At 40.7% G+C, this 12,052-nt stretch overlaps 2 protein-coding genes across 2 annotated transcripts; both read left to right on the forward strand.

Moving 5' to 3' along the window:
• Positions 1-2,375: 2,375 nt before the first annotated feature.
• LOC115013712 (kinesin-like protein KIF24) lies at positions 2,376-8,194 on the forward strand. Its single transcript, XM_029440183.1, has 11 exons — positions 2,376-2,503; positions 2,593-2,866; positions 4,102-4,199; positions 4,394-4,609; positions 4,784-4,871; positions 5,399-5,520; positions 5,692-5,794; positions 5,998-6,069; positions 6,185-6,294; positions 6,585-7,851; positions 8,006-8,194. Exons 1-11 carry the CDS (start codon positions 2,376-2,378, stop codon positions 8,192-8,194), a joined length of 2,667 nt encoding a protein of 888 aa, XP_029296043.1.
• Positions 8,195-8,659: 465 nt separating this feature from the next.
• Positions 8,660-10,649, forward strand: LOC115013805 (uncharacterized). Its single transcript, XM_029440326.1, has 4 exons — positions 8,660-8,854; positions 9,030-9,477; positions 9,770-9,863; positions 10,263-10,649. Exons 1-4 carry the CDS (start codon positions 8,698-8,700, stop codon positions 10,416-10,418), a joined length of 855 nt encoding a protein of 284 aa, XP_029296186.1. The 5' UTR covers positions 8,660-8,697; the 3' UTR covers positions 10,419-10,649.
• Positions 10,650-12,052: the final 1,403 nt, after the last annotated feature.

The raw sequence follows: 12,052 nt of genomic DNA on the forward strand, positions 1-12,052 counted from the left end.
TGGGTTTGGAAGCGGAGCTCCACCCTTCACGAAGCAAAGCAAAGCAGAGGAGAGGAGAGAATGTAAATACGCAAAGCAACTGAAACGTGCACATAATTTAGATAAATGACATAAGCTTTTAGTTTATTTAATAAAAGAGCACCTGTTCAATATGAAAAGTGAGTTGTGAATATATATTTAAAAAAAAGAACGTCTTGAATTTCAGGGGGGAGGGGTGATGGGGCGCAGCGCAGGGAAGCACTGCACTTTATCGGTACTCTGTCCTACACACTTATTTCACAATATAGAAACAATAGGTCTTATATACTTTGGCCTAAATATAAATAAAACAATGATAAAAAAAAAAGAAATCTGTCAAAGCGAACCCGTTTTAGCCATTTGCGCATGGTGGGAAATATTAGAGTGTGACACATCAAAGGCTCTCTGCTAGTGTGAAGGAGAATAGCTTCTTACAAGGACTAAATAAATGTTCACAGAGTGATAACAGTGATACGATGTGTTATAGAGGGGATTTTGCCCGGATATGAACACAGGTGTGTCTTGAGATTTTGGCTTGGTTTTTGGTGTGCCTTGGCCACAAAACGTATTGGAAACCCCTGGTGTAGTGTACCAAGTATACACAAAGTATGCATGTATATATTCGCTGCATGGATGTATAAATTATTGAGGTTAAGGTATATAATATAGCCTGCCAATATACTGTATAAAGGATAATGGCAGAGACTTAGGACCTATGAGGGTAAATAAATACAATTGTAATGATGAAAATAAAGAATAAACATTTTAATTATTACTAAATATCTTTACATTATGTAGTCTATATCAATCAAGCTATGTATGTATGTATTTATTTTTCAGGGGATAAACAAATAATTTGCCATTTTAGATTGTAGTGTAATGTACGGAGCATATAACCATGTTGTCTATAACCATGCTCTATACAATAAATTAAATTGCGCAAAAATAACTGTGTTTTATCATTAATAAACCCATAAAATATATCTCCATGCATTTCTTAGCTCTCTTTACAATACGTTGTAAAGCCAGTGGGGCAATTGTCCTAATGGTTTAGTCTGAGAAGGCTTTTTGTCTTAGCAGGTTTGTTGGTGGGCATTAAGCCCTCTGAGGGATTATCTCTCTTTCATTCTGAATTGGGCGTAATTTCACCGGCTGTCTTTCTGAATTCTGCATTTAAATCAGATACAATATCGTATCCTAATTTCTGCCACCTGGCAATTAAGGCCTGCCTGAAGAAGAGTCGTGTTTACCTACAGCGGGAAAAGAAAGCGCCCTCCCCAAACCGTTTTGGTTGCTATGGAGACCTACTTTGTGTACGGAAATAGTGATACTACTCAAGCCTGCAACTTTATCAAAAATTAATGCGTTTTGTTAGTTCTGTATGTTTGTTCAGATAAACCGCCGGGTTCACTCATTTGTCTTTTCAGGTAAGTTTTTATTATTTTTTTATATTCTTCTAATTTGGAGACACGTTACAGATTTACAGTTAGTCATTAAACTATTTGGGAAGAACAGGCACTCACTTAAAATAATGTATAATGTTTGATGTTTCTTTTGATTTGACAATAATATTAAAACCACAACAACCTGTCCTTTGTTTTGAGGTGTGGGTTTGTCTAACAACAGTCAACAACCCTATTTCGCTTTACTTCATGCTCTGTGGCTAAGCCAGCCATTAGTGTAATGTAAACTGCTCTGCTGGTTGTCTTCGTGTAATTTAATTAACAGTTGCTGACACTTAAATTCCACCATGTGTTTACTGTAGAGACTGTGGCACAGCCTGAAGGAAATATGAACCTCTAGGAGGGGGATGATTTGATGTGGTGTACTGTTTCAGAGATGAACAGCACTCTCACCTTAGCAAGCATATGAAGAGAGTCATATGGCAGGGACTATTGCAGCTGCCAGCCAATTTTACTGTAGAAGTGAAGCAACAGTTGCATGCCTGTGTCTGCTATATTTATCATATTTGCTACGACACAGACATGTGTGACATGATTGCACTGTGCTGCCATGGCTCCATACTGACCAAGTGTCAAATTTCAGTATCATACCAGTGTGCTTTGCTTGACACCACAGCTGTGCAGCATGGTAGTAATGACAAAGTGACCGACAGGACCTTTGGCCATCAGTCTCTGACAGGAATCACTGAGGGAGAGATAACAGCAAGGGCTTGCTGTCTTGGAAAAAAAGCAGTGTGTCTGCTGTGGGGAGCTTGTGTAGGGGGATTTAAGTTTGTAGTTGTTTTGAGTTATTATCTGTATGTTTAGCCTGTGTCATAGAATTACTCTAGTTAGACAGTCACTTCTTGCAAGCCTTTGCTTTGTGTGACCAACTGATGGAGAGACTAAAGCGACATGTCTGCCTACTCTCAGGGTAGATGGAGTGAAGGAAAAGAAAAAGAGAGAGAAAAGGGAAGGGAGGAAATGCCACTTTGCCTGTATGAGTGTCTGAGGGCTGTTGGGCTACAGCGTCACTATGCTAGGTAAGCTCACTCACATCACATCCAAACTCACACTTGCCCTGCTCCCTCCTCCTCTGACCATCTGTCTCCCTCTGTTTCCTATTCTTCAGGTTTACCTCAGTGGGTATTTGTCGTGCAGCCCACCTTTCAGTGCTGACCATGGAGGACTATCCTATCCTGGGAATCCGCTCCATGGAGGAAAGGACTCGACTCTTCCAGCTTGTCCAAATGGTCAAAACTCTTGACCTTGAATTTGAAGATGGTGATGATTACAATGCTAATGGTGGTGATGAAGGCTACACTGTAGCAGATAGTAGATTTACTTATGTTGGTTGTGGAGATGATGAAGATGTATATGAGAATGAGGATGAGAAGAGTGCTGCTGTGAGTAAGCTAAATGCAACAAGTTTTTCCAAACCCTCATGCGTTCGCAGACGACTTGATTTCAGTTGTGAAACCGTCGATCATCATCTGAAGCTATTTTCTCGTCCTGAAGGCACTGTTTATAATAGAAATGACGTGGCAGGGCAGGGCAAAGGATCGGCCCTACCTGTGCAGCTTGGCACGGAAAGTGCTGCGGTATATGGCTGCAAAGGGAAGAACCACTACAGGCTGGATTTCCATAGTCATCAATCTGGTCATCAAACAGGAACAAACACTGAGCCAAACATGATGGAGGGAAATTCCTTGTACAACTCTCACACCAAATTATCACCAAAATGTTTGTCATCCCACAAACCAAAACCCTGGCCTGCAACAGTGGCATCAAAGAAGTTCAGCAACAAACCAGTCGGGCACAAAGATAGAAAAGGAATCTCTAGGAAGGAAAAACTCAGAAGTGCAGAAATGAGCAGTAATGGTGCTACTGAACACATGGCTAAGCCACCACCTGTTTATGAATCAAAGAGAACAGCTGGCTACAACTACGGACTACCACTGAGTTCCCCTCCTGCTCCAAACAAAAAGTGAGTGGTAGTGGTTTGTGTTGTCTTCACTGGTAACTCCCTGCCAGTGCAGCTATATTATGTTAAATACATTTATAGAACATAAAAAACATTCAGAAAGTAATATCGAGTATCCAAATGGCTACGACGCTTGCATCGAGGCAAGGATGCCTTTGAATGCACAATGTAATTTATATTATTTTTTATTATTGTGTCTCTTTAAACTATAAAGTTTGCATATGAGCATTGTTTCCTTTGCTCATGTTCATCCTGATTTTGATTGTCTGTGATTATTGGTGTGTGTTACAGGCAACCAGGTGGGCAGCGGATCAGTGTGTGTGTGAGGAAGAGACCTCTGACACGCACAGAGTGCAGGAGAGGAGAAGCAGATGTTTTGACAACTCCGAGTGGAGAGTGTGTGATTGTCCATGAAAGCAAAGAGGCTGTTGATCTCACCCAGTACATACTACAGGTAGATATAATGTTCAGAGAGGAGACAGTGTTCCTACACAGCGTTTAGTCATACTGTACAGTTGGCAGGCAAATGAACACATTATCATCAAACTGTGATGATGTTAAATAAAGCCATTAACTACTGGAGTTGTGTTTAAGATGTTTTCATTGACTTTAACATCACCTTGTCAGACCGTGCCCCTTTGTCTTTGGTCCCTGCAGCACAGGTTCTACTTTGACCAGGTTTTTATGGAGGAAAGCTCCAACAAGGAGGTGTATCGAAGAACAGCATATCCGCTGGTGCAGCACATGCTCAATGGGTAGGTTAGCAATGATGTAGTGGTATTTATGGAGGTGTGTGTGTTGTCAGCCTACCGTCCTTTCTATCCAAATGCCCTGAAGTCCAAATCTGTTTTGAGGATTGAATTACATGCTTGTAGGTAGTTTTGGCTCTGTATTTCTGCTTATCTGTGCTCCCTAACTATCTGTATTTGTGTTGTGTATGTGTCCATAGAGGCAAGGCCACCTGCTTTGCATATGGCCAGACAGGTGCAGGGAAGACTCACACCATGTTGGGCTCTCCTGAGAGACCAGGATTGTATGCACTGGCAGTCCGGGACATTTTTGCTCACCTCTCCACCACACACATGCACTCACCCTTGCTGGTGTATGTCAGTTTCTTTGAAATATACTGTGGTCAGCTGTATGACCTGTTGGACCACAGGAAGAGGTGTGTGCTTGTGTCAGTGTACGTGTATGTGTGTGTGTCTTGTTGTTGGTAAAAGAGTTTAACAATGTTAAGAGGGTAATTATGTTTTTGGTAAAAGTGAACCTCTATCTAATACATTTATTTTATTTATTCTCCCTCTAAATCGCTCTCTCTTTTTCTTTCTTCCTTGATAAGGTTGTTTGCCAGGGAAGATGGACTAAAGGTGGTTCACATTGTTGGGCTGCGTGATGTCAGAGTGGACTCAGTCAGCTCACTATTGGAGGTTTGTCTTTAGACAAGAGCTAGTCTTCTGATTAGCACTAAAACTTTTTAAACACTTTAATACGAAGACTTTGATTCCAAAATCAGAGATCTACCATTTAAAAAAGAAAAGTATCATGGTTGAATGTTAAAATTGTGACCAATCCTGCTTAGCAAATTCATGGGAGATTACAGATTTATTATATTTATATGATATTATTGGGTTTAAACTGAGTTTTTGACCCCAAAATGATTTTATATCATGATATAATTAAACCTTACCTATTATATGTAGCTTCCTTTATTTAAGTTTATGTTCATCTCAATAAACACGATAGTACTTTTAGGAACTTAAGTATTCAGTTAAACACAACAGTAAATATACTTACTTTCAAGTCCTGATATCAACTCTGGCACCTCAGGTCATGTTTACACCCTCACAGATGCATCAGCAGACTCTTGAGTACCTTAAATACTTGAAATATTACCAAAAAAGAAACATTATTTTTCCTTTGTCTCCCTCCTGCATTCTTTGTTGCCCTCACAAAGGTGATTTCACAGGGTACAGAGGAGCGCACACAAGGGATGAGTGGGGTGAATCCACACTCCTCTCGTTCCCATGCCTTGCTTCAGATTCAGCTAAGAGATGCAAACCAGCAAATAGCTGGAAGGTGAGTAACAACACATGTTTTATTATATTATAGGTTTATTATCGTGTACACGATTTTGTATTTTTTCCTTAAAGCTCTACAAGTGTTACTGTATAGTAGAACAAATAAGCCCAGTAGTATTGGTGTGAAATGACTGAACTAAGGTGCGTGTGTTTGTGTGTGTGCCTGTAGAATGTGGTTTGTGGACCTGGCAGGAAGTGAGAGGGCATCAGATACCAAAGAAGACAGGCAGAGTCGCATGGAGGGAGCAGAGATCAACCAGAGTCTGTTGGCTGTAAGCCACACACACACACACACACACACACACACACACGCACACACACACACACACACACACACACACACACACACACACACACACACACACACACACATACACACACACACACACACACTTAGAGATCACACATAAAATAAAAGACATTCAAGAAGGTATGGTGGAATTTTACATATTTTTTCATTTGTTTTATTTCTCAGCTTAAAGAATGTATCCGGTCCCTTGATCAAGAGCAGTCGCACACACCTTTCAGACAAAGCAAACTTACTCAGGTACTAAGACGTTCTGTTGTGTGTGTCAGTGTGTCTAAATATCATGGTTGATTTTTTTCATCCAGTTTGATCAATAAACTCTTCTGTGTTTTGGACTATATTGTTCCCTTTCTAGGTTTTGAAAGACTCATTTGTTGGTGACTCAATGACATGCATGATTGCCAACATTTCACCTGGTCATTTAGCAACTGAACACACACTAAATACACTGAGATACGCCGACCGGTAAGTGTGTGTGTACAATACATGTGGTGAGATATGTAATATGGGATATGAATTGCTGGAAAGATTTTTTTTTTCTTACTGCCTTAATGGATTTCATTTATCCTACTTTAAATGGGGACTTTGGGAAACTTAAAATAGGAAAGTGTTTTTTAAATACAAAGTTTATTTTTTCATCTTGCTCCCAGTGTTGACAACTTATCCAGTCTTTATTTCAAAGTGTTGTGAGTGACTGTAGAGGCAATAATTAGTGACTGGTACCTGAGATATTACATCTTCTTAATTCTTCATAGGGTGAAGGAGTTGAGGGGACAGGGAGGACTACGAGGGGGAAGAAGGGGCAAGATAATTCCCTCCCCCAAACGTAACCTGTCCAACAGCAACAGCAACAGCAACAGCAACAGCAACAGCATCAGCAACAGCATCAGCAACAGCAACAGCAACAGCAACAGCAACAGCAACAGCAACAGCAACAGCAACAGCAACAGTGGAGGCAACAGCGTTGGCACCCGAGGGAAAAGTCCCCCTAAAAAGCCAAAGTTAGGGAGACAAATGGAGGATTTTGGACCCATCATGCCTACTATGAGGTTGGCGTCAGGGGGCGCAATTCTCTGCTCCACACCCAAAAACAGCAGATGGGGAGAGGAAACAACTGCAAGCACAAGAAAGGGTATTGGTGAACACATAACACCTGTCAAAGGTTTGCTGGGAATGGATGATAAGAGGGAGAGAAGGGAGAGAGCAGGAGGGAGGGAAGGTAGAAGAAGAGAAAGGTATGTAGTAACTGACAGTGGAGGCCACTCAGTTTGTGACCAAAACTCAGAGGCTGGGTTGGTCTTGGGACAAGCATCAGATGAGCAGGTCCACTTGTGGGAGGCACAGGGGGAATCTGGTTTCTACCACAGAGAAAAAGAGAACCAAAAAGATGAAAGAAAAAAAAAGGAAGTGGGAGGAAATAATGAAAGAAGAGTGATGGAACAGAGAAGACAAGTGGAAAGCACGGGACACACATGTGGTGAAGAAGAAAGGTTTAGGGAAAGAAATGTGCAAAAGGTTGATGAAAGGGATAAGAAAAGGGAGAGGCATCTGAGACAGTATCACCAGCAGCTGCAGCAGTTCATGCCCTCATCAGCTTCTTCATCTATCCTCTTCTCACCCTCTACATGTCCGTCTTTTTCTTCCTCTAATCGGGCCTCACTCTCTTCTTCGGTCTCTCCATCTTCCTGTTCTTCTCTCCAACAATCTTCCCGCCTCTCAGTTTCTGACCTTCAGTATCATGGCTTAGAAGAGGTTTTAGATGCATACAGAGCCAGGGTTGAGGTTAGGGCTGATGGTAACAGAGGACAGTCATCTTTCTTCCCCATTGGACAGATTTGCTTACCAAATGAAACCTCTCCAAGCTGCAATACAAATAAGGATGAGGTAGGTCATGGTGACTTAGGTGCTGTTGTCGAAGTTCTGAGGGGATCTAGGGGAGGAACAGAGGCAAGAATTGGACAAGACAGAGGTAAACGAGAGAAGAGAAGGTCAGTGAAGGCAGCAGGGGAAGTAGAGGTCAGAGTAAGGAGGGAAGAGTGGAGGCCATCTGGGATGGAAGGAGGAGGAGAGAGGAAGTGGGCTTGGGTGGCAACAACAGAGACAGAGCGGGCAGATAGGATGACAGGTGCAATCCCGGCTGATGTAGAAGCATTAGTGTCTTACAACTCTGACTCAGAAGAGGGGAAAGAAGTTGGTGAGGAAGAACATGAAGCTTCAGATGTCCCTGCTGATGGACTGTGGAGTGCTGAGGAGAGAGAAGGAGCTGACAGCCTCTTTAACCACCCACCTGTTGGGTCATCGCATCAACGAGCTCCAGCAGAACGACCCCTCTCCCCAGCCTGTAGACATACCAACGCACTCCTGACCCCTAATAAACTCAGTGATCTCTCTTATAAGTTAAAGCATACCAGATGCACCTCAAACATTGTGCCTCTACCATGGCAAAAAGCTCAACAGGGATCATCAAGTAGCTGTAAGCAACCATTGTTTGCTACTCATGACAATATAACTGAATTTCCAAATGCTCAAACGGCCACACTACCTCTCACTACTCCCATCACACAGAATGGATGTAAAATACCAGCTGAACCCCTAAACATACTGTCTGAAAGTCCAGCTTACACTATGGTACACAAGCATCAAGATGTCAAAGCCAAAATGTCAGCTTTACCCCAGGAAGAGACTGCAGATTATCTCAGGTACATCATGGACCCCCTCAGCATCTCCTTGCTTCCAGTAGACCAACAGGTCGCCACACTCTCTTTCCTCCAAGGGGAGCACAACAACGGCTCACTCTGTCCGCTTGAGAATAAAAGGGAAGAAGATAACAGAAGGGAAGTGGCAAAAGAGTGTCTCGCATGTGCTGAGATGGTAGTGGACGAAGACGTGGAATTAGACTGGTCCATTTCGGAGCTGCCACAAGAACAGACCCACTGTTCTCCTACCTCTGACACCATGACAGCTACAAATCTCACTGAGCGAAGAAAAGACATGTGTTGTGCCACGTATGACTATTGTGGAATAGGTACGTTGTGTGTGTTTTTTGATTCTTTGTTCACCGTATAGGCATGCAAGAAAAACCAAGTTGTTCTTCAAAACTTATAGGTAACAGGGTGAGTAATTAGTATACAAATGGTCATTTTGTGGGTGAAACATTACTTGACGAACTGCTATGTGAACATTTTAAAAATATTTTCCAGGTATGATGAAGCCTCCTATCCCTGAGGTTATGCTGGTCTCTCTCCGGGACCAAGAGAACACTCAGAAAGCCCATACGCCGGTTTTTGAAGTCCTGGGCAACAGAACCCCTGCATCCCCACTTAAACCCTCTACATGTGCTTCTATGCAAACTTCTGTCATGCAGTCCATCTCATCCTCTGCCCAGCAGTCTGGGAACACTGGTTCACCAAGCTCCAACAATCTAATGACAAATGGCGCCACCCAAATACCACCACAGTCAGAAAGTGCCTTGGGCCAGTTGAAAACAGTGCCAAAGCATTGTCAAACAGTACATTCAAACCATCTCAACTCAAACATCTCACTCAGACCAAACAGTCCTATAGAATCAAATAGTCAAGAGAGCACCAGCAATCAGCAAATTAGACCCATAATCCATCTGCCTACACTGGAAGAATTGGATCACGGCAAGTAAGTACCACAATTTTGTTTACACAATCATTCTAAATGAGTGTTTGAGAGGTCCGTGTACATTATAATGAGACACAGCTAGTATTAAACTACAAATAATGATAATACCCAACTGTGTTCAGGTGATATTGAGATCTGGTTACATGTTAATCCTACAAACATGATACAGACCTCTATTGATGACTGATTTAAAAAAAACCTGCTGTGTATTTCGGATTAATGGAGTAATCACAACCTACAGTTAGTTTTAACAACATACTTCTGTCTTTTTTCTAATCCAATCCAATTTAAGGTGGCGTGTTGTCCAGGCCCATTGGGAGCAGCTAGAAGAGATGGAAGCTTTATGTCGTAAAGAGGGGATGCTTCTGTGTCAGCAACCTGATATGGTCAGAATAACTCAAAGCCACATTTATTAGCTCCTTCCTTTTTCTAAATTACATTTGAACCCTTTCCCCCAATCCCCACCCCAAGCATTAAGGCTGCTTGTTATAACATTCTGCAACAGACACCATCACACATATATGTATTTATTGCTAAGTATTGCTGAGTACCATGCATTGTTGTGATGTTTTGTTTGGAAATGGAAGAACAATCCACTCGTCACTTCTATTACTGCCACGGATTTTAAGATGCATAATTGTTGTGTATTGTTGTGTATGTTGTGTGTTGTCTTATACTGTGTGACTGTGCCAAAGACGAATTTCCATTTTAAGGTAATCTAAATATATTTCAAATGTATTACACACTCGTGTCTGACCTTACTCTCTGTCTCTTTATCTTAACAGGCATTTGGGGATTATGTCCAGAAACTGGAGGATATCATGGAGAGAAAGGCTCAGTGTGTCCACATCATGATAGCTCAGCTGCAGCCATATCTTAAACCCAGTCAATCTAATGGACCACACCACCAAGAAGAAGATAATCATGATCCAATTACTTGAATTAACTAAGTTCATAAGCCATTAAACAGCAATATTTGGCATTTTTAAGTGCAGACTATATACTGAAGAAATGGCAGGTATGCAAAGCCGGGCTGTTGATGAGTGCTCAATACATTTTTCATTGACGACACTAGATACAGTATTAGTTATTGTTATTATTATTATTTATATATATATCACTTGATGTGTGTGACATCAAGAGATGTGTTACACAAGTGTTCTTTTTGGGAAACTTGTCAAGAGACATTTCCCCATGGAGATAAATACACATATTAGATAGAATCAGAAGGGAAAAGTATGTATAAAGGTATGTTTGTGGATTCTGCAAATTGATTTGTGTGTGTGTGTTTGTTATTTTCTTGCGTGCAAGTGTTGTTGTTTTTTCCTTTTTTAGATCCCCAGTGCTATATACATATAGTATATTTTGAAATTCTTACTTTAGTTCTTTGAATCATAATTTATTAAGTTCATTTTAAGATTGAGATGTATTACACTACTGTGTGGAAATGTAGATGACTGATATTTAGAAATGAAGTTATATTAATATGTGCTATTTTTGTACTATATATATATTCCAACAGGGTTGGACTGTAAGCCAGTCTTGGTCCAATCTAGAGTTTCTCCTCGTACCAGACTGATAATTTCCCCTCAGTTTTGGGTTTTTTATTCTTTCTTGAGTTTTTCCCCCATGAAAATCCCAGCACTTGATCATTTTGAGACAAGGCATTGGTATTGGATTTGATCAGGCAGTTTCCCTGGTTTGAATCTATGTGCTTTACCTGCACTCCCACTCTTATTGGACAGGGACCAGGCCAACCTGATTAGGTTTGGGTTTCTGTTTAGCTATGAGCTTTACTAAAATCCGGACTCTGGAATAATGATACACTGAACCAAAGATGCACAACTAATATTTTGCTATCCTACTTCAAACTTGAGCTCATGTTGTATACTGAGCTGTTTGCCTGGCAGATGGCAAATCGTTTTCCACTGCTTTTTTTGTTGTTGTAAAAAATGCAATTTTTTGTTTTGTTTTCTAAAGCAATAAGGCTATTTTGGTGTGTTTTAGATGTTTAACTGAGGCTATTTGTTGCTTTTTTTTATTTTAATAATTATTTAAATAAATGTGCTTGATGATCAGACCATGTTTTCTGTGTTGTGAAATATTTATTTCAGGTAGTGGGCAGATATGTTCTTGTTACCTGAATCTATTTGACTATATAAATAATATTTTATTATAAAAATGTATATGTCCACAGAAAGCAAAAGTGAATACAATTGGAATAGAATATGCGAGCCGAAATACAGTGCATTTAGTGAATCACCTCTGCTAGTATTACACATCTATCAAAGAATCTCACACAACCTGTTTTGACTCACAAATAAACCTCCATCATATGTACAATATCTGAACCTGACGTCAGAACTTACCTCCCTCCCCTACTATTGTAAAGCAGCTTTGAGGTCTCGAAAATTAAATGTATTATTATTATTATATCTGATCTCACACCAGCAAATATATCTGCCTAATCTAGCTAAATATGTGAAAATCACACCACATAAACTCTTTGTAAAGAAATGAGGGTTGTTTAACCAGGTTTTTACACGTCCTAAAACTGTGAAACTGGAAATATCAC

Source organism: Cottoperca gobio, chromosome 9 (genome assembly GCF_900634415.1).
Source record: "Cottoperca gobio chromosome 9, fCotGob3.1, whole genome shotgun sequence".
Classification (NCBI taxonomy): Eukaryota; Metazoa; Chordata; class Actinopteri; order Perciformes; family Bovichtidae; genus Cottoperca; species Cottoperca gobio.